The 22,406-nt window shown below is 39.4% G+C and overlaps 1 protein-coding gene across 6 annotated transcripts in view; it reads right to left on the bottom strand.

Annotated features, from left to right (window-relative positions):
• Positions 1–22,020, bottom strand: part of SYCP2L (synaptonemal complex protein 2 like) — a 58,499-nt gene extending 36,479 nt beyond the window's left edge. For all 6 annotated transcript variants that reach the window (XM_074348092.1, XM_074348093.1, XM_074348094.1 and 3 more), the window contains exons 1-16: positions 18,666–22,020; positions 18,211–18,235; positions 15,537–15,622; positions 15,337–15,425; positions 13,329–13,363; positions 12,094–12,236; positions 9,711–9,763; positions 9,049–9,094; positions 7,076–7,168; positions 6,928–6,988; positions 5,373–5,515; positions 4,690–4,780; positions 4,083–4,180; positions 3,159–3,216; positions 2,977–3,061; positions 1,007–1,055 (exon numbers count right to left, since the gene is read on the bottom strand). In XM_074348092.1, the coding sequence (XP_074204193.1) occupies positions 1,007–1,055; positions 2,977–3,061; positions 3,159–3,216; positions 4,083–4,180; positions 4,690–4,780; positions 5,373–5,515; positions 6,928–6,988; positions 7,076–7,168; positions 9,049–9,094; positions 9,711–9,763; positions 12,094–12,236; positions 13,329–13,363; positions 15,337–15,425; positions 15,537–15,622; positions 18,211–18,235; positions 18,666–18,770 (1,260 nt within the window). In that variant the 5' untranslated portion in view covers positions 18,771–22,020. The remainder of the gene's footprint in view (positions 1–1,006; positions 1,056–2,976; positions 3,062–3,158; positions 3,217–4,082; positions 4,181–4,689; positions 4,781–5,372; positions 5,516–6,927; positions 6,989–7,075; positions 7,169–9,048; positions 9,095–9,710; positions 9,764–12,093; positions 12,237–13,328; positions 13,364–15,336; positions 15,426–15,536; positions 15,623–18,210; positions 18,236–18,665) is intronic.
• Between the last annotated feature and the right edge of the window lie 386 nt (positions 22,021–22,406).

Below are 22,406 nucleotides of genomic sequence, written 5' to 3'. Positions count from 1 at the left end.
CACAATTATTCTGACTTTAAAATGTTTAGCAGTTGAACATTTTGTAGAGGTCATTTTTTAAAGTAATTTTGTAAACCAGGCGTATTTGCATCTTACTCTTACAAGGGAGAAAAAAGAAAGTTTATGGAACTCACTATATACCTCCAGAGTTTTTCACCCTGGTGTCTTGCAAAACGCAAACATTACTTCCTTCAACGTGCCCGATTGAAAAACCATGCAGCAAGGCTGTCCCAGGCTTTTTGGTTTTATATAAAGAGATGTTGAAAGTTATTTACAAAAAAAAAAGTATCTAGAGCAGTGGTTCTTCAGTTTGGCTGCATATTAGAATCACTAGGAGGGGGGCTTTGAAAAACCCAAAGCCTAGATTACTCTGTATCAATTAAGTCTGAATCTCTGGGGAAGAGTTCCAGGCTTCCCCTTCAGCTTCCCATGTGATTCCAACTGGTACACTGGGCAGCTGAGAGTGAGGACCAATACTAAGAGAAAGCAAGAAGGAGCCTTAACTTGTTGGTTGTAAGCCCATGGTGTCAATTTTAGGGAAAAAAAATTTCATTTACTGCTCATATATATATATTTTTTAATGCACTGGATAGGTGGGAATTGGCTCACACAGGAACGAAGCCATGTCATTGGCTAAGAGCCAAATATTTCTTTAAATTCATTAACATTCTATTCAGCTGCTAATAAGTCTTTAACACTCTCTTGTATTTATGTAATCATTTCTTAAAGCAAGACCAGACGTTTGGCTCAAAGCCTAATACAAGTAGAAGTACAATTCGATACAACTTTGTCATTTTCCGTTGTATTTATCTGGGTGCTTACCAACTATTTGTACGACTAATGCTGATTTTCCATTTGAAAGTGGAATACTTCCTTTTAAAACAAGCTCAAGATAGATTTAACTGAGAAGCATAAAGAGCAGAGGAATGGCAAATTTTGAAGATGGTATGCAAATAACAAAAATGTGGGAAGTGTTGCCCCAAAACAATAAAAGGTATTCCATTACCGACATCCTTGTTTCTTGCTTTCTGTCACCCTCAGAAGCAGAATCTTTCCTAAAACAGAATATATTGAATTACCAGAGCTGTACCACCACCATCTTCTCCTTTCATCACTTGACAGCATTTCTCTTCCCCGTCACGTGCCCTCTGTCTGATTGTGAGCCCAGCGAGTGGGAAGTGCCCCATTCTGCGACAGACTTCTTATCTTGCAGTCCACTTCTACAGATCCTCTGCCTGACAAGCGGTTATTTAAAACAAAGCAGACTTCTGCGGAGCCCTTCTCTGTCAGGCGTACAAAGAGGAAGGCAGAGTGGGATCATCAAGTCGGCAGTGAGCCGTGGTGATGCCACAGATGCATCAGTGCCTCCTGCCCGGCTCTGACTTCGAATCCACTAGGTGCAAAAAAAAAAGCTTTTCCTGACGATTAGTGATATTGAGCCTCTTTATATATACTTATGGGCCATTTGTATATCTTCTTTGGAGAAATGTCTCTTCAAATCCTTTCCCCATTTTTTAATCAGGTGATTTTTTTTTTTTTTTTTTTTTTGCTACTGAATTGTAGGAGTTCCTTAGATATTTTGGATATTAACCCCTTGTTATTATATAAAAAAAATCCCACAAAAGATAAGTGTTGGTTAGGACATGGAGAAATTGGAAATCTTGCATACTATCCGTGGGAATGGAAAATGATGAAGCCACTATAAAAAAACAGTCATGGGGCTCCTCAAAAAGTTAAAAATACAAACAGCAGAAGTTTTTCATTTTGATTAAGTCCTATTTATCAATTTGTTCTTTTATGAGTTGTACTTTTGGTGTCATATCTAAGAAATCTTTGCCTAACCCAAGGTCACAAATATTTTTCCTTATGTTTTCTTTCAAATAGGTTTTACATTTAGGTCTATGATACATTGTTATTTTTTTTTTTAAATACAGTGGAAGGTAAAGATTGAAGATTTCTTTTTCATATATAGATATATACTCAACTACTCTAGCATCATTTCTTGGGGAAAAAAAGCTGTTACTTCTCCACTGAATTGTCTTTGCATTTCTGTCACAGATCAGTTGTCTATATATGTGTAGTCTGTTCCTGGACTTCCTGGTCTGTTCCATGTATTTATCTGTCTTTATGCCAATATCATACTCTCTTGATTACTATAAGATTATAGTAAGTATTAAAAACAGGTAGTGTGTTAGCCCTCCCCCCTTTGTGTTTCTTTTTGAAATTTGTTTTGGCAATTATAGGTTCTTTAAATTTCCACCTGCAACTTAGAAATAGCTTGCTAATTTCTAAAAAAACAAATAACAAATAAAAAACTCTGCTTGAGTTGAGTTCACATTGAACCTATAGATCAGTTTGGGAAAATTGGCATCTTAACAATAGTGAGCCTCCCATTCCATAAACATAGTACCTCTCCCCATTTATTTAGATTTTGCTTAATTTCTCTCAGAAACGCTCTGTGGTTTTCAGTGTAGAAGTCTTACACACCTTTTGTTAAATTAATCCTTAAGTATGTCATATTTTTCATACTATTGTAAATGGTATCAGGTTTTTTTCTCTTATTGCTGCTAGCATACAGAAAGAAACTTGATTTGCGTATTACTTTATTTCAATTATATCTCAATAAATCTGTTAAAAAAATCGCATGTGTGACCCAGTCTTCAGAAGCTTACATGGAAAAGTGGCAAATAAACTGATGCCAAGTGATACGTGTTTTCTGGTGAGGGACATTCAGTGTTTTGCTGCAGAAAACTGCATCACCACAGACAGCATTAGGGGCATAATGGTAGAAACACATAGATCAAGAAAACATTCCAGTCCTGCTCTGATCAATCTACAGAAAACTGCACAGTGCTCTCTCCTTGTGTGGGGTGTGGCCAGATGTAAGAAAGCGGAAAACCTAGACAGTGGAATTGTAATTAACTATCCGCATGAACAGCAATCCATGTGGCTTATTAGTTTTTTAAAATCCCTTACCTAGATGTGTCATTTAATTTAGAAACCTGAGTTTCTGCTGGTGGTTCTTGTAAATCTAAAGAATACTCGGGTTCTGAAGCAACTTCTAAGCGTGAAAACGAAAAACAAAAATTGTTAAGCAACTCGAAGTAAACATTTAAATATACCACTCAGGCCTTATTTATGATTTTTAAAAATCTGACCTTTTGGAGTATCATCCAGTTTTGATTTCTCAGGTGAACGATCGGCTGTATTTGTTTGCTGCAGGAAAAAAAAAATGTGTGTGTGTATATATATATATATATATATATATATGTTTAATTATGGTGCCTTTCAAATTATACTAAGATATCAGGCTCTTTGTTCATTAGATTTGGCTCCAAATGACTTTTGGTTGTTCCAAAAGAAATGTTACCCACCCTCAGGAGAATTTGTCACTATCAAAGACAATCAGTGTCTCAAAGTCACTAAGGGAACCATCAAAGGGAGACTTACAAAACTGTCTTCAACAGCATCAGAACTGTTGAGATAAGTGTACAAGTTCCCACAGAGACAATCTATTTGGAGGAATAATCTTTGGTATATTTGCTAAAAAAGAAAATCATGACACTATCATTTCCCTTCTGTATAATGTGCTCATGTGATGAAACACACGGAAATAGGGACTGTACTGAACACCAACATAGGCCAAGCGGCGTGTTAGGCGCTTTATGTACATTACGTCTTTAACCCTAAGAGCGCCACACTGTGAACCAGCTACCACCTTTGTTTTACAGATGAGAAGCCTCAGGCTGAGTGTGTTTAAGTGATTCTCCCAAGTTCCCACAGTTAGTGAGTGAAAAACAGGTCTGATTCCAAACATTAAGATGCTCTTTTGTCCCCAAGCTCAGTCTCTCGATCCCAAATGAGGGAATAAGGCAAAGCCAGCCAAGGCACACATTCCATGGGAGAGCCACAGTGAAAGGAGAAAAAACACACATGGCAGGTAGAAGAAATTTAAAGGAGGAGATAGTTAGACAACTGGCTGGCCAGGAGAAAATGGACAACAGGCCAGGACAGTCAGCTTCCACCTGCCAGCATCCTGGTGGATACAATTTAGAATCTTGCCCCCAGTTCCCTGCACTCACCGCAGGCTCAGACTGGTTATTTAAGGAGAGGGTCGTTAGGCAGTGGTCATCTTCAGCGCTGGCTAACTCTACCAGCTCAGTGGATTCCTCTGCTTGGCCTGTACACATTATGAGAAGACCAGTAAAAAGTGGTAACAATAACAATACATAACGCTGGGTACGCCCCACCTCTGCGCTCTTCGTGGGAGTCACACTGCTGGCACTTCACCATCTTTTGGTAAGAGCTGCTAATTAGGTCCTGCTTCAAACCTCATACCAAAAATCTATGGGTACTTTGGAAAACAGCCTTTGGGTCTAACTTATAAGAGAAAGATAATCTGAGTAGGGCCAGCTCTGTGCGTAGATGGACCCTTACACACCCCATCACATGCCTCCTGCCACCCCATCATTATTTCCCTTTTGTCATTTCCAACTGACCCCAAGAGAGACTGTAGCAGGTGGAGAAAGTAATTCCAAGTTTAATTAGCAACTTTTCTTTCTCTAAAGGTATAACAACACATTAATTCCTCCTATACAACCGCAGGTTTTCAGTGACCTCTTTCAAGTAATATTTTATCATTGATGTTACAGGGAATCCGGGTAAGACATTTGGGATTTTCCAATATACCTGGCTCTTTTTCATGGCTGCCAGGCGTCTCAGTGTCTTCTTTCTCAAACTCACCAAAAAGGTCTGAGATTTTTGCCTGGTGAGGCATCACCTGAAATGCAAACCAAAAGCCACATTGATTTTTAAAAGTAGTAATTCATGAAAAGTGATAGAAGTCAAACAGTGAAAGATCAATACCATATGATCTCACTTATACATGGAATCTAAAACAAACAAAAAACAAGCTCATAGGGTTAGGGTAAAAATAAAAACAAAAAACAGTAAGTGCATAGATAAAGAAAGCAGATTGGTGGTTCCAGAGCCCAGAGTGGGCGGTGGGAGAAATGGGTGAAGAGGGTCAGAAGGTACAAACTTCCCACTATAAAATGAGTATGTCGTGGGGACGTGACATACAGCGCGGTGATTATAGTTACTACTACTATATTGGGTGTTTGAAAGTTGCTAAGAGACTAAATTAAAAGTTCTCACAAGAAAAAACTTCTAACAATGGTGATGGCTGTCAATTAGTCTCATTGTGATGAATATTTCACAATATATACAAATACGGAATCATTATGATGTACACTGGAAACTAATACAATGTTTTATGTCAATTATATCTCGATTTTTAAAAACCCCAACCTGGAAATTTAAGAGACATGAAAACATTCTAAAACATATTCAAACAGAATTAAACTTGCCACCTGTTTGTCTTCACCTAAAGCTTTCATGGAAGCTTGTAATATGTTGAATTGCAATTCAAAATGGATTTCTATTTTCATTGCTTCTTTGCTTCTGATATTAATAGGCTCCTTCAGGTAAATACTGAGTATCTTCATCTCAGCCTCTAGCAAAAAATAAAGCACACTGATGCACACAACATATTGAAATGCTGTATTTTTTTAATTTTTAATTTTAAATAACTGCACTGGGATATTTGTTCACTGTCCAGATTTTTCTGCGATGAGAAGTGGAAAGGAAATTATTTCAATAGTTATTCTGAAATTTTTTATTAGATGTACATATGCAAGATGTCCTAAATCCTTTGTGAAAAGAAGTATAAAATCCATATAATTACATAATATTTGGTTTTAACTCTTTAGTAAACCCAGTTGCTTAAAAAATGTTATGTATGCTGAGTTACTTTCAAAACATCCCTTTAAAGACCAAATTCAGGAATCCTGGTCAAATATGATTAGAGCTGAAATGCTGACCTGGACTAATAACTTACTTCTGCCCAGGATCACTCCTGATTCATGCCCCTCAACTCCACCTACCAAGAGGCGAAGAAATGTAACAGGTTTAAGAAGGGGGAGTCAGAGGGCTGATATTTAAATAAAGGAGGTACATACCTACATAACTCATCAATTACTGTAAATATATGCGAAAGGTAGGGCAGGTACAATAACCATCTTTTAAAATCGTGGTACAAAGCATACCATTTACCTTGCTAACCATTTTTAAGTGCAGGGCTCAGTAGTGCCAAGTATATTCACATTGTTGTGCAACAGATCCCCAGAACTTCTTCCTCTTGCAAATCTGAAACTCTGCACCCATTAAACAACTGCCCGTCTCCCCTTCCCCACCGCCTCTGGTACCTTTCATTCAACATTCTGTCTCTATCCATTTGACTACTTTAGATGCCTCACTGAAGTGGAATCATACAGTACTTATCTTTTTGTGACTAGCTTCTTCCACTGAGCATAATGTCCTCAGGGTTCATCTACACTGCAGCATGTGCCAGAATTTCCTTCCCTTTTAAAGCTAAATACTATCTCATTGTAAAGATAGATCACATTTTGTTTATCCATTCATTCATCAATGGACACTTCTGTCATTTGCGCCTCTTGGCTATTGTGAATGCTGCTGCTAAGAACATTAGTGTGCAAATCTCTTCGAGTCCTGCTTTCATTTCTTCTGGATATATATATCCAGAAGTGAAACTGCTGGATCACATGATGATTCTACTTTTAATTTATTGAGGAACTATAACCACTTTTACAATGAGAAAGCCAGGCAAGTAATTGAATCCCAAAGTTCCAAAGTGGAGGGGTCACCTCCATCTTTTACCCCTGCATCCCGGCCCTGAATTACAGCCCTCCTTCCCTGACACTCATCACCTCCCCAGCACTCACCACCTCCCTGCTACCCCAAGGTGCAAGCAAAGTCTGCCCTAGAATTAACTAAACATGTACTGCAGGTATAGCCTGAAACAATACTAGGACTGAATGTGGGGGCGGTGCAGAATCATCATCTTACCTGCTACGCCGAAATTAAGCACTGCTTCCTTTGAAAGTCTTACGGAGTCCCACAGGACACTCTTGGAAAAAACAAGTGAAACTCATGAGCACATGCTTGGATATGAACACTCTCCAAACAGGTCTAAACAGCAATCAAACATGGTTACCTCGGTATTGTTTATATAAAAAGTTACACTCTGACTTCCTAGGTTGAAATCAATCCAAAATTTTTCTAATTTTTCATCTGCAGGTTTTCTCATCTGTAAGATAAAATTTCAGCATTAATCTTGTGCGAAAGGGTCAAATGAAAATTACTCCATTAAAAACAAAACTGCCCTTCCTAGGATGACACCACGTTAACATTACAGGATCCTTGATTGCCTTACTCATTTCTGCAAAACAGGAGGAAGGTCTCAATTTTATATAACTAAACTATTTCTAGAAAAACTCTACTAAGCGATTTAATAGATATTTAAATATGTCGATGACTCTATACACACAAACTTTTTTTGTTTTCTGGTGAGAATCACAGAGAAAACAGCTCTATGTTGAAGCAGTAACTGTATCTGGATGGAAACGTCTAGCAAAGGAGGTGCTGTGATCAATATAAGTGGTGATTTGCCAGCTAACTTACCATTTGTCAAAATAAAGCTAAGACTTGAAGATTTCAAATTACCCTCATTTTAATTGATTACAGTCAGCCCTCTGTATCCATGGGTTCCAAATCCAAGGACTCAACAGACCACAGAACAAAAATATTAGGAAAAAAATTTTCCAGAAAGTTCCAAAAAGCAAAACTTGAATTTGCCACACACTGGCAACTACTTACATAGCATTTACATTGTATTAGGTACCATACGTAATTCAGAGATGATTTAAAGTATATGGTGGGATATGTGGAGGTTACACGCAAATACTAAGTCATTTTATATAAGGGACCCACAGGGTGGCGTGTCTTGGAATCAATCCCCCACAGACGCTGAGGGGTGATTGTATTATAAATATTATGCCTATAGTTAAAATAAAGATTTGGACAGAACGGAGTTTATAGAAAGCAAATGTTTCCTTCTGTCCCTCGGCTTCCCATAGGTATCTTTCCATGGGCACCATTAACAAAGCCTTAGTTTTTTCCCCAGATGTGTTCTAAACACATATCAGGACGTATTTATTACATTTTTATTCTCAGCGATGGAACAAACACTAGACTTAACGATTCCATCACTTGCTTTTCCAATTAACAGTATTTCTTGGACACTGCTCCATCATACACACCTGCTTTCTAATAGCTACAGAGTTGAAGGAAGGCTTTAACATACAATGTATGTTTACTGGAAGCAGTGTAAGGACTCCTACTGACCCTGGTAGAAATTTAGAAGTCCTAGGAAGAAGAGGAATCAAGCAGAGATCAGAATCTTCAGTCAACCAGTAGGAAAAACAGAACTGAGATACAGCAATCAGGCTACGAAAACCAGCCCTGGGGAGAAGGAACTCGTGGTGTAGCCATGAGTTAAAGGCTCAGCTCACAGAGGCAAAGAAGGGGCTCCCGACCCAAAACCAAGAAATGGTTAATTAGGATATTCTGGAGACGGGGTTCAGGAAACCTCAGCAGAGTCCAGGCACAGAGACCTTTGAAGATTTTACCCCAAAATGGAGATGCTGTAGGTTGGGGCACTTTTATTTACATGAAGGATCTTGTTCCTCTAGAAACCAAAGAAAGGGGTGAAAAGAGACTGCTCCACTTTAGACTGTGAAGTACAAGGTAGAAAGATCTAGAGGAACGTGAGTGACCCGAGTGCTGAGGACAGACCCGGAAATGTAACTGGATAGAAAGAAGCAAGGGACCCGCCCTCCCCTCCACTCCAGGCATGAGTAATGTTACCCATTAACAGGATAACAGAAGGCATGGTTCCCATACCTGACCTAGTGAACACAGCATAAGCCCCACGATTCCTTTATCCAGAAGTAACAGTAGGGCTCTTAACTAATAAGCTTCAGAGCTGAGACCTCTATGAGGAAAAGCAAGCTTCCTTTTTAAAGAAGCCCTTCTGTGGAGCAACAGCAGTTTGATCTGATGTAAACCTCACTATGGGTTTCATTACACGCCACCCACCCTCGCAGCCCCCGACAGAGACAAGCGTACCTCACGTTCATCAGCAAAAGCAGCGATGCACGGAAATGAACAGACCCTGCAAAACACCTCACAGTTAAAAAGGGAAGTAAAACATGGGTGGACCCCACACACCACCTTGCAGACATTCTACAAACAAGATTAACGACTTGGGTGTGCCACTGAGTTCCTTCGTAAAAAGTATGGAAGGGGCTCTCAGACTCGCAAATGGAAATCTACTATGGGCAGAATTCAGATCTCCATCTGGTCTCCAACACGCCAGGTTGCTGGTAACATACCTCCACCCAGTTGCTTGGCAAGAGTCTTAAGGAATAAATTAAGCAAATATTTCCCCATCAAGGATTTAACTGTCCATAATGCATCTATCCCCAGGAACCTCAGACCTACAGGAAATCATTCTTCATAAAATCTCCTTGGAGGACATCACAAAAAAACCATTCCAAATCACAAGGAAATATGTTAAAGACTGATGGAAACCATTTTTAAACCCACACGAATGAATCGCTAGGCAGAATGTGCTTATTCTTCTGAGGTTTCTACTCAGAGGATAACTCAGTAAATGCTGGGTCCTATGCTCTCTCCTAAAGCAGAGCCTAGATTTTTTTTTTTTTATAATAGTAGACATTTTCAGAATAGGTCTAGTCAATAAAGTAATGCTCAGGGAAATGTCTTACCTTCTTTGGTCGCCAAGTCTGTCATTTAGGTGATTGAGAAACCGTCTACAATCCTTCAAAGTAAATAATGCGAATTTTTTAATTTAAAAATATCAAGGCATTTTATTTAAATGCTACCCTTTGGAACATGTAGAGGCCAATGTTTTGTGTCTACATTTCCAGGATCCAGTGACATCACAAAGCTTCATAAGGATTCATTATTAAGTGTGATATAACTAAAACAAGACTTTGCGTCTCAAAGGAGAGGCTCCAGACTCCTGTTCTGAACTCCCAGCCATGAGATCTGCAGCTGAGGAAAGCTTAGGTCTCCAAAAGTTACATGTGCCATTACCTTTCACTGGGTTAGAAGAGTTAAGTGAGAGAAATATCCCTGATTGATGACTGACATTGTAATATTTGACTAACCCAGTGGGCATCCATCTCCCTACCGTCTCCCAGCACAAGCCAACCATAAACCCATACCAGCTGGGAGTTTATCCTGATGTATTTATCCACTGCCAATTTTCCTCATCAGGAGTTCTCTGTCTCACTCCTTCCTGGGTTCTCTCTCCAAGTATGTTCTTAGTTCTACCAACCAACAACTATTAGGAAGGCAAGTTTGCTGCCCTCAAACTCTAAAGCCAAAGAGGCACTGACCCAGTGTCCCTTTTGTTAGCGAGGACCGTCTGTTGTGGTCCAACAATCCTCACACTCCATGTCTAGATTCGGCACTAAAATGGACAACATTAATGCAAGCCTTCATCTAAAAGCAGTTCCACTAAGAAGCTGATGGTTGTAGGGGGAAAGTGATTTGAGAAACAAGATAATTACTTTTAAGAGGGGAAGGTATAAATCAGTGGTAGAGCACATGCCTAGCATGCACGAGGTCCTGGGTTCAATCCCTGGTACTTCCAGGAAAAGTAATAAATAAATAGATGAACTTAAGTACCTGCCTCCCCCTCCCCCCCAAAAAAGGCAAAAAAAAAAAAAAAGATAATGACTTTTGCCATATTTGCCCCAAATTCCCCTGCAGATGAGGGAATGACCCAGGAGAAAGGCAACTGACATGGGAGTGTCCACAATGTCCCAGGCACTTGCGGCTTCTCTCATTTAATTCTCACACTTTTGAGGTGGGTTTTATTTCCATTTTACAGATGAGGATGCTCAGGCTTCAAGTCAACTAACAGCAGCAAGGCTATATTGTATAATCCAGGGAGTGCAGCCAGTACCTTATAACTATAAGTGACTTGAGTATCACCATTAAAAATTGTGAATCACTGTCTTGCACACCTGTAACTAATACTGCACATCAACTATACTTCAGTGAAAACAAACAAAACCCCAAAAAACAAAAGTCAACTGCTGTGCCAAAATGGATATGCCGCGCCTGTCAGCTGGGGAGGTGGGACCCAAACTCGACCCATAGTCTTTCTCTAAAAGGACCAAGCTGCATCTTGGCTAAATAACTACCCCAGATCTGGCAATAGGCTCGAAGTCAGGTTTAACATATTCAATAATATATTTGAAGATTCACATTTAATAGAATCCCAACTGCTCACAGCAAGCTTTGACTAGAAAGGCTTTGTTCAATGTGAGCCCTGTTATTAAGAATTTTACCTTTTCCTATGGGAATCGCTCTCATTTTAAGAACTTTTTTAAAGGAGAGGGAAAACACTTTAGCTATTTTAGGATAAAGGTGAGAATGTAGCAAAGCCATTAACTATGCCTGTACTATCTGAGGACACAATCACAGTGAGCCCAGGTTGCATGGAAGACATGGAAAATTATTTTGCCTCCAAATGATAGAGGCTGAAAGGCTCACGACACAACCAACCCATAATAGTCCTCTGCCACTAGAGCACCCACGCCAGCCTCAGCCTCCCATCACCTTCCCAGCTGCTCTCTGCAAGGCTGAAGTGCACATCTTTGTTTTTGTTTTTGGGGGAAGGGAAGTAATTAGGTGTATTTATTTATTTGTTAATGGAGGTACTGGGGATTGAACCCAGGACCTCATGCATGCTAGGCACACGCTCTACCACTGAACTACACCTTCCCCCTTGAAGTTCACGTTTTTTTCTTCTCTGTCTCTCCCTACCCTTCAATGTTTGTAGAAAATCGCTTCCCGCTCCATGACACTGTCTCCAATGGATCCATTAAATTCACACAGTTCTGTGTCCAGGCTAAGTTTCCTGTAAAGACGCCCTAAGTGTATGCCTGCATTTGGTCCACAAATGTGCTGTTTCTACAGTCCTCAAGTTATGTGTGGGAAACAGGAAGTTTGAGAATGGCAATTTAACCACATTTAAGAAAAAAATCCTCCCCTGAGCCCAAAGCACAGGAAAGCACTGAGAGGATGCTTCCTTAAGTACTGATTAGATGGAATTTTCATGACCGAGAATCTCACCGTCTCAAATTCTCGATCCCTAATTTCTCTGAAAGCCTCAGCAATGCTATCATCTTCAAACCACTGGTGGACGAGGTCTTCCCTTGATTTTTTTGTCGTCAGTCTACACAATGCTTCACAAAGAGCAACCTGCTGGTCATAATCTAGGGATTAAAAACATGGTAGACATGGATAATTCTGGGCACAAAGCGAAAGAAAAAATGAGTTCCACAGATTGGCATCCGCTCTAAGGAGTTCCATCTTAGAAGACTAGCACTGTGTCTGATAAGCAGCAAGATGCATCCAGGAGCAAATATAATCACTTAAATTCATATTTAAGAAACATTAGGGGGAAGGAAGCTTCCTTGTACATTACTTTGCAACTTCATGTAAATCTATAATTATTTCAAAGTTAAAAGTTTTCTAAAAATTAAAAAAAAAATATTAGGGGAAAGATTCAAACAATAGGTCAGCATATAATAATTTTTTTAAAAATACGGGGAGGGTATAATAGCTCAGTGGTAGAGTTTTATGCTTAGCATGTATGAGGTCCTGGGTTCAATCCCCAGTATCTCCATTAATTAAATAATTACCCACCACCAAAATAATAAAAATGACATTTCTGAATTTTATATTTTAGATGTATTAAATATTCATCAAAAGCAGCTTTGTCCAGTCTTAAGAAATACTTCTACTATAAAAATAAAATCCCTAGGTAAACTGTGGTATTCCATAGAAGAGAAACAAGAACTCCACATATAAACATGTCTACACCTCCAACAATTTTAAGGGTAAAAAGCAAGTTGCAACTGGATAAGATGACATTTATAGAATGCTTTTAAAATTTGTAAAACAGTAATACATGTTGCTTGTGAATACACAGAGCAAAAGCAGAAAAATATGCTTGGAAATGGAAAACAAACCCAAGTCAAGGATTACCTCCACAAACGAAAAGGGGGGTGGGGCAGGGGTGGACTCAGGGGCTTTACCTGTTACTCTGATTTATTTTAAAAAGGATTTGAAGCAAATGTAGCAAAATGATAAAATCTGACTAAGCTGGTGGGTGAGTAAAGGAGTATCAATTATTCTTTACAGTTTTCAGCATGCTTAACTCTCTTGTAATAAATTAAAAATAAAATCCTAATTTCTATTTTCAATGTGACCCTAATTTACTCCCCATAGTTCTAAGATGCTCATAAAACCCCCAATGTCCAATACTTAATATTTTAATATTTAAAATTTTAAATACTTCTTACCACCCACAGTCAAGATTGTCCTTGCAAGGTCTTTCCTGAAACATTTAGATAAATTTCATTTTACTGAAATGAACATAAATAAGGAAAACTTTACTATATCGGCATTAACATTTTAAACCAAGGAGTATATTTTTGCAACTATTTCAAATTCAGTATCAGCATTTCCTCAATGTCAAGAACACATTTTTATGGAAAAATTCTCAAGTTTATATACTGACTTTATACTTTTTAAAAAGAAGCTAGAGCTACCATTCATTCTGAGGTTCTAGTTCTCATTCTATAAAATAATTTCAATTTGATGATCTCTGAGGATTCATCAAATGCAAAGATTCTGGAATTTTCTAATAACCTCACCAGCCTGTGAGGATGTATATCCCCCCCCCCCCCAGTTTGACACCTGGAAGAAATGATACAGCAGGTGCTGTGGGTCTTTCCTATAAGCTTTTGGAACGGATTTTAAACACTGATCAATTTAAGATACAGATGGAATGGGATTAAAGTCATTACATTATTGCAACTAGACCCCCATACTGCCCACTCATTTAAGAATTTCGATTAAATGTTAACAAGTATGATACTGATCTTCTTTTAATGTCTGAAATAACCCCCATTTTAAAGACCTGTTATGAAACTCTGTAGCTTTCTCATAATAAATGGATTGATTTGTTACTTTTAAATAGAAGCCTTAAAACAGTACCACTGAGAGTTCTACTCAATTTTATGCTTGCAGATTTGACATTTGACCTAAAGTCCAGAACATTCCAGACTAGAACACACAATCAGGTAGGACCACTGCATTAATTTGGAAACTGAGGTGAAAATATCAGGTCAGCTGCTCTCCAGATCTAAGCACACAACTAAGGGTAATGATTAAACTAATGTATTCAATGACTACTTTGTAGGAAAAATTCAGAGGGAACATGCATCCTGCAAAGACCAGTTAGATGGACAAACACAATGAGCTCCATGCTCACCAATCACCTCCTCAGGTCTACACTACGGCCAACTCGCGGCCCCTCCTCTCCCAGTCCTGGCTGCACGTCACCTGACGGATGGTGTGCCACAGTGATGTCACTGACGCTGGTGACTGGTCAGCACAGCCATAGGTTTCAGTTCAAATTTCCAGAGTGCTGGTGTTCCTCTTGCCACAGTCACATGTGACAACCTCATGTCCAAATTTCAATGTCCCAAGAACAACGTAATTGTGAGTGGGTCACCAAAACCCCCATATTCCATCCCTTTGAAAGCCATACATTCCCTATAGGTGTAGTTAATAGCCAGTAAGCTTTGAGCATCAACTCTCCATCAGGCAATGTGCTAATGCCCTTCAGTGGAGTGCCTGAAATTGACCCATGCAATCATGCAATCACTCTATCAATCAGGTATTAATGTGGCTCCATTTCACAGATGAGCAGACTGAGGTATAGTGAGGTTACAACTATGATCTACATTACTATACATAAAATAGATAAATAAGGGCCTACTGTATAGCACAAGGAACTACATTCAGTATCTTGTAATAGCCTATAATGAAAAACAATCTGGAAAAAGTATACACATATGTATAACCAATCACTTTGCTGTACACTTGAAACTAACACAGCATTGTAAATCAACTATACTTCAATTTAAAAATTTTTTTTAAAAAAAGACTGTGATGTAGAGAAGGCAACCAGCTTAAGTAGCAAAACTAGGATTTGAAGCCAACTGATCTGGCACCAGTCTGTACCCCTTACATTCTCCCATGAATCACTAATTTTGTTCCTATGCACAATGAAAAATAATCTATAGCCTAAGAAAGCATTTCACCTCACGAAATTGATGTGAAAAAAAACCGCCCCGAACACCACGCTGCTAAAAAGAAGAGCTCAGCAGTCTAGTTTTCCCCCTCAGCTCAGGGCCTGATCTGAGCAGCTTGATGACTAAAGTAATCAAGCCATCAGGCCAAAGTGGAACAAAAACAGATTTTGCCCTGACGTCACCACCTAATTGAGTGAGGGTCACGTACATAAGACGACATGGGTCTTCTGACACGAGGAGCTGTTTTCTCTCTTCTCGAGGCACAGCTTGTAGAATGCAGTTCAAAGTCCTCAGGCCCTGGACGGAATTGAGGAAGGTGTTCACGGGGGAGAAACCAAAGAGACCTGGGCATGAGCATCTCCAAGGGGTCCAGGGCAACGGCTCTCAGGGTTGTTATTTGCAACTCACCTCCCGTTGGATCAAATGGTCCACAGCCTCTTCTGTCACCAGAAATCCCAAGGTAAATATGAAGGAGACCAACATCTGACTTTTCCCTGAAAGCGGAATTTTAGAGGAATCAAACCGCTGCTAAAAAGAATAAGGACATGACTCCTACACAGGGGGAGGCAAAGGCTGGAAAGCTGTAAGCAGTCAAGGTTTCAAAAACAATACAGTCGGGGTGAGGGACAAATTACAGCCTGCCTCCAGTTCGAGAACCCCCCCCGCAACAAGGCCACCATCAATTTGCGCAGCACAGAGCCCACCGCAGAAAACAGCAGCTGGACCTGCGAAGTGTGACTGTGATGATCACATCTCAGGCAAAGCCACTGTTTGTGTCCAGACTGAGCCACGTGCCAAGGGCAGCTCCTGCACACACTTCCCCATTGTTTCTACACATTTCTTACACTTGTGTATTTTGCAAAAATAAAAATTTTATAAAGGTCTGAATGCTAACAGAAGTGGGAATTTTTAAGTAAATGGTTGGCCTTTATTAAACAGCTTAATCATAGAAACGTGAATGGCTACTTATATATCAGTACCTAGTAAACTAAAAAAACAAGGGATGTGGTCACACTTTATGCCTATTAATAAACTGTTATTTATGATTTCATTTATGCACTGTTTACAAAGACATAGACACAATACAAGCCTAAAGCCCCAGACTAAATCTGGGTAGAAGATGAAGGAAGAATAAAAACAGGTTGAATTCCTTGTCATGTATAAAGGAGAAATAAGCTGCTATCACACTGATGTCGATAATTAAATTAAGAGTAAGAACCAGAAGAATAAAACTAGGACAGAAGTCATTCAAATCACTGGAGAGAAGCTAATAGTGAACGAATATATAATCCATATAGCAAAGCACAAAGCAAAGGAATTATAAAAACAAAACACATACAATAAAATGTATCTTGGAACAAAAAGGAAGGAATAATTCTATCAATGGCAGGAGGAGGTGAGAAGGTGGTCACTGAAAACATCTTTGTACTTCAGAGAGAGTGAGATCAGACATCGGCTCTGTAGAGCCTGGACACTACCCGCCGGCCGCATGCAAAGTGACACGTGAAAATCCGACCCTTGCAGAGAGGTCAGCACCCCCTGAGCTGGCCAGAGTGGGCTCCAAGCACAATCTGCTATTGCTACGGACTGAACTGCTTCCCCCAAAATTAATATGTTGACGCCCTACCCTGGAGGCGATGGTGTTTGAGATGAGCTCCTTTGGGAGGTAATTCAACTTAGATGAGGCCTGAGGGTGGGGTCCTCATCATGGGATTAGTGCCTTTACAGGATGCCAGAGAGTTGGCTTGCTCTCTGCCCTGTGAGGACACATTAAGAAGGGGGCTGTCTATAAGCCGGGATAAATTTCTGTTGATTAAGCCCCTCAGCCCGCAGGATTTTGTTACGGCCGCTGGGGCTAAATGATGCAGTCACCCAGAGCGGCGTTTCCTCCACCCGGGGCCACGGAGTGACTGCAAGGATTATATAAACCTATTAAGTGGTCCAAACAACAACGATCGACTGAATAGAACTCTCTCATACATATTTTTGAAAAAATATGCTGTGTATATACACATTGTTGTTATCAACAAAAAACAAGCTTTTTTAAAATTTTTGTTTGTTTCACGCCTTTATTGTGATAGTTTATTTTTAAATGTTACAAAATTCAAAGTAGTTTTCACCACTATGTAGTTTATCGGCCAGTTTTAGAGACAGTAACTCTCACTTTTGGAGTTCAGAAAAAAATTGACTTGAAACTATTCCAGGAGGGGAGGGTATAGCTCAAGTGGTAGAACGCATGCTGAGCATGGCAGGAGGTCCTAGCTAGGTTCAGTCCTTAGTACCCCCTCTGAAAAGAAATAAACCTAATTACCTTCTCCCCACCGCCCTGCCAGCCAAAAAAAAAAAAAAAAAAATTAAAATAATACAATGATAAATAATCTAAAATTTTTAGAAAAAGAAAGTATTAAGATCCCTGACTTAGATTATTGGGACCTCTTTTTAAGTCAACCAAGCACTGTGCATACTTAAGAAAAAATAGTTTTAGAAACTTACGTATCCTTTATTTATAAGATACCATTCACTGTAGAATGCAGTGTCAGTTTAATAACAACTTTTCAAAAGAAAAATAAAAAGATGGGCAGTAGGGGGGGGACACGTGCATTTAAGATGGCCCCAGTTTCTCTGCATCTTTGAATCCATGGTTTTATAATTCACAATGTTGGATTACCTTTAACATGAGCTAAATTGAACAAAATCATTGCTCTAACCTCCCAATTATCTACCTTTTGCACTGTTGAAAGACAGAAAGGAATCGGAATTGGGTCCAAGTTAAATCAGAAATAGCTAATTTTCACTGGTTCTGAATGACAAAAGTGACTCTCCATCCCTGGATGGAGCTAAATGGCCAAAGGGTGACTGGAACAGCAAAACAGAGGTGCCCTGCAGGCAAACGAGTTATCCTGTACAACAAAATTCATCTCAGCATCACAATTTGACTACCGTAGATGGTCAATAAATCTAAATAAAGCAGTTAAACCCACTTCACCTTTATATACCATTTAGATAAATATTCTTTTCTCTGAACAACAATATTCTATTAATGAAAAGTAAACAGCCAATTAGTAGTAAATAATACACTTACCTTTACTACTTGTTCTGGAAATAATCTAATAAAAAGAAAGAAAAAGTAAAGCTCGTATTATTTTTAAAAAGCATTATAAATACAACATTATAAAGTACAATATTAATATATTAATGTTGATACTTCTCTAACAGGCAGAGGTTAAAGTTAACTACAGTAAAAAAAAAAATTCAGAGAACGTGTTTGACTGTCAATCACTTTATTAAAATCAGTGTATCATCCTCAATCAGGTGAATCACATATCTGAAAATAAATCACCTCATTTTCCCATATTTGTGATATATATTAATGTTTGTTTACTATCTCATATAATATTCTAATAATAAAATATGGTAGTCCTTTAGTAAAACCCATTATCTTTTAGTAAAACCAAACACAATTTTTATAAATAACTCAAAGATTCCTACAAATTACCAACGGTGTCTGCTCAGTGCCGCCTCCGCCCCCATCCTTACCAAGGCTGTGTCAAAGAAGTGTGTCGTCAGGTTAATCAGGGATGTGTCCAAGGCTAGATCTGCCGTGGTCAGAAATCCCGCTGTTCTTTCAAACCAGGAAACCATGTACACAAGGGAAGAAACACTGATGAAATCTCCCTGGCTGAGTAATTACCATGCATGCGATAAAAATTTCACAAGATAATTCCTTCACTAGGGCAAAATAACTTTCAAGACCTTTTCCCATTCCCTGCCATTTCAGTTCGGCCTGGCTCTGAGGATGCCACCTAGAACACTCCAGAATGGAACCAGACTGCTACAGAGTTGCAGTCAGTTCTCAGATACCAAGGAGCACTGGAGGCCTGGCCAGGACTGTCAACACCAGAGACCCATATAAAGAGGCTCCTAAGAGGTGGGATAAATGAGCCTCTCCACACAGGAGAAATTCCTGTTGTCTCAGAGGCTGCAGAAAACAAGCCGTTAAATAACAAAGGACATGCAGATTTTGAAAACTGCCCCAAAAGCATGAAAAGTGCTCCAAAAGCATGCTGGAGCAGTACACCTCAGGCCTGGCCACCTTTCTTCGGCTGAAAGCTTCCAGCTAATTGGAGATCTCTTTTCTGTTGGAACATATACCCAAGTTCATAGTACGTTTGCTAGAATTGGCATGAATTAAAATAAATTTATATAAACCCTCCTAAAACATATTTATTCAATTAAGTGAAGGCCATCTTTGGACCATTTTTGCTGAGATGAAAGAAAGGAAAGAAGAAAGATGAAATCCTGCATGCACAGTTAGAAATCACCAGTTGAACAAGGAGTTAGTAGCCTGAGTTTGTGATGAAGGATTCTCATAGAAGAGAGGCCTTGGGAAATTTGTCCACTTTGTCTACTTGGCCAAGAACCCAAGGTACCTGCTGAAGACCACGGAGAAACCCACTAATCCTCATTCTTTGCTGCACATTAGGAAAACCTGGAGAGCTCTGAAATGCCCCGATACTGGGACCCACTGCCGACCCAGTAAATCAGAACCTCTCGTGATGGGACCCACGCGGTGCTTCTTGTTCAAGCTCTCCAGGTTATTCTAAGCTACAGCGAGGGTTGCAAGTCACTGATTTTTCCCAGGTGATGTTTATCTCAAATCACACAGATATTTGCATTAGACTGAATCCTCTACCTCCTGAAGCAAACTTTTCTCCAACGGCCCAAGAGAAGAAACGTCCCTCTACATGGTAGAGATCACTGCTAAAGCGGTATTTTCTCCCTCCCTCCCTCCATGCTCAAAATTCTATGCTCTTAAATACATTTTTGTCATTATTCTATTTATTCCCCTAAATCCTGTCCTCTTCTCAGCCCCTCAAAATACATGGGTTGAGTATAGGTTTAGAGAAGTGGGGGAAATGCCACGTTATTTGATCAAGACTTGGACTAGGAGGTTACTCTGAACGCATCTACGTACCATGACCAGACATGGTCTACCAGACGCACCGGCTGCGCCCACAGCTGCCCCACTACCAGAAGCCAGATGAAACCATTACTTATGGATGCAAGCGCTACGACTCATTAAGCCTTTGGTAAAGGACAAGCTACTTAATCCTCCTGGATCTTCAAGTACAGGGCCAAATATGTTCCTTTCTGTCGGAAATTCTTATCCTATGGAGAATAGCTTCCCAGCACTTTCTGCTGAGCCTGCAAACACAGAGGGCTTCAGAAGTATAAAATCTAGTATCCCATCCACTTTAATAATACCAATCTATTCTCCTTGGCCAAAACCACCATGAAATAATAGTATATGCTTTAGAATGTGTCTAAATTATGGTTATGGCATCTCCATCACCAACAAGAATTCCAATGGAGTGTGGAAATTCCTATTTGATTTCCAAATGCCTGTAGACACTTGATCTGACACTTTAAGCCTTGGAGGGCACTCAAGTCAAAACAGGAAATTCATTTTAGAGAAGATCCCAATTAATACCCCCTCAAATCAGCGTGAGCTTCCAAGGTACCCCTGGGACATCCCTGCTCCATTTCCTTCTGAGTTTTTGGAATTTTAGCTCTTTTTTCCTGTGTCCTGTTATCTGCATGAGTAAGTCTGTCAGGGAGCTAGATGGAGTTAAACAAAATGAAATATACACAGTCTGCATAAGTTCAGCCCTTGGATTTCCACTCCCCCCGCCCCCCAACTCCCCTGGCTGCAAACCCTTTTAAAGTCCCTGAGGATTAGGAAAGCCTGGAGTTTACGCTCCCTCCTCTGGAGGGGAAGCCCCATGATTAGAGGCATTTTACAGTTAAAAAAAAAAAAAAAAAAAAAAAAAAAGGGCAGAGACAGATCTCCTTGGTCAAACTGATTTTTTTTTTCTAATTGAAGTATAGTCGATTTACAACGTGGTATTAGTTTCTGGTGTACAGCATAGTGATTCAGTTATACATATACATATTCCTTTTCATATTCTTTTTCAATATAGGTTATTTCAAGATACTGAATACTGTTCCCTGTACTCTATAGGACCTTGTTGTTTATCTATTTTATTTATAGTAGTTAGCACCTGCAAATCCTAAACTCCTAATTTATCCCTCCCCACGCCTTTCCCCCCCGGGGAACCCTAAGTTTGTTCTCTATGTCTGTGAGTCTGTTTCTGTTTTGTAAGTTCAGCCTGGTCTTGATAAATTTCAGGTACTAGAGTCCAGGGGGTAAATCAAAGATTTTATTACCAGCCGGATCACCCTTCTGCCCCTCTACCTACCCTCCTGTTCTCACCAATAAATAATCTCAGGGCTGAAAATGTTATGGAAAAAAGAGAACTGCAGTAAGAGATTTTGCAAACTCCACTTTGCTTCCAGGTGCCATCCTAAAGGCACACATCATGTTACCTTCTGATTTAAAAAAAAAAAAAAAAAAACAGAATAGATTTGCATAACTGGGGTGAATTAGAATAAGCAAAAAAAAATTTTGCCATTTGCTTTTTCACATTCAACCAGGATTTTAGAAAGCTGGAAAAGTGGGCTGTGGCAAGAGGAAGTATGTCCTGTCTTGTTCATCAGCTATTAAAATAGTTAGTCGTGGGGGGAACAGTGTGTAATAATAGTCCATTCTCCTCATCCTGTATTTCCAAGTTAAACACACTAAAATAATAAAATGATGCTATTACTGCATTGGCTTGTCCAGGAGAGATTCTGGGCTGTATTTGACTCATTCCTGTACACTCCCCACGTACCCAATCCACCCAACCCCATGCACTGGGAAACATATGTCAAACTTAATTTTTGATTGGATATAGGCAGTCAGCATCAGTACCAATTACTTTTCCAACTTTATTTCACAGGAACAGAAAATATCAAACCAGGCAACTCAATCCACTCTAGTTCTTTAGGGTACCCAAATGTACACAAAACTAAAATGGGACACTTATCTTTGGGATCAGTCCTTGCTGAATTAGCAAAGGCTCATCTTCTTTGAGGCCATCAATGAAGAATCGCTGAATACATTTCAGCAACAGTGAAACATGCTGAAATTCATTTTTATCCAGTTCCTAGGAATTAGACCACACGAAGTTTAAAACCTTACATATAATTACCCTTCAGTTTTCTGGTTACAAAAGAAAACCTACTTGCCTTACTTATTAATCTGTCAAGATGGTGTAGTAAAAGATGATTATATTTTTGAGGAACGTGGCGCTCTCTCTGTCGAAAATATTCTTTTATTTTCCGAAATCCTTCATCATGGAATGCATCAGTAATAAGTGACTGAAGCTGGAAAATTCG

The sequence above is a fragment of the Camelus bactrianus genome, chromosome 20 (assembly GCF_048773025.1).
Source record: "Camelus bactrianus isolate YW-2024 breed Bactrian camel chromosome 20, ASM4877302v1, whole genome shotgun sequence".
Classification (NCBI taxonomy): Eukaryota; Metazoa; Chordata; class Mammalia; order Artiodactyla; family Camelidae; genus Camelus; species Camelus bactrianus.
This window is presented reverse-complemented; position numbering and strand designations above follow the sequence as displayed.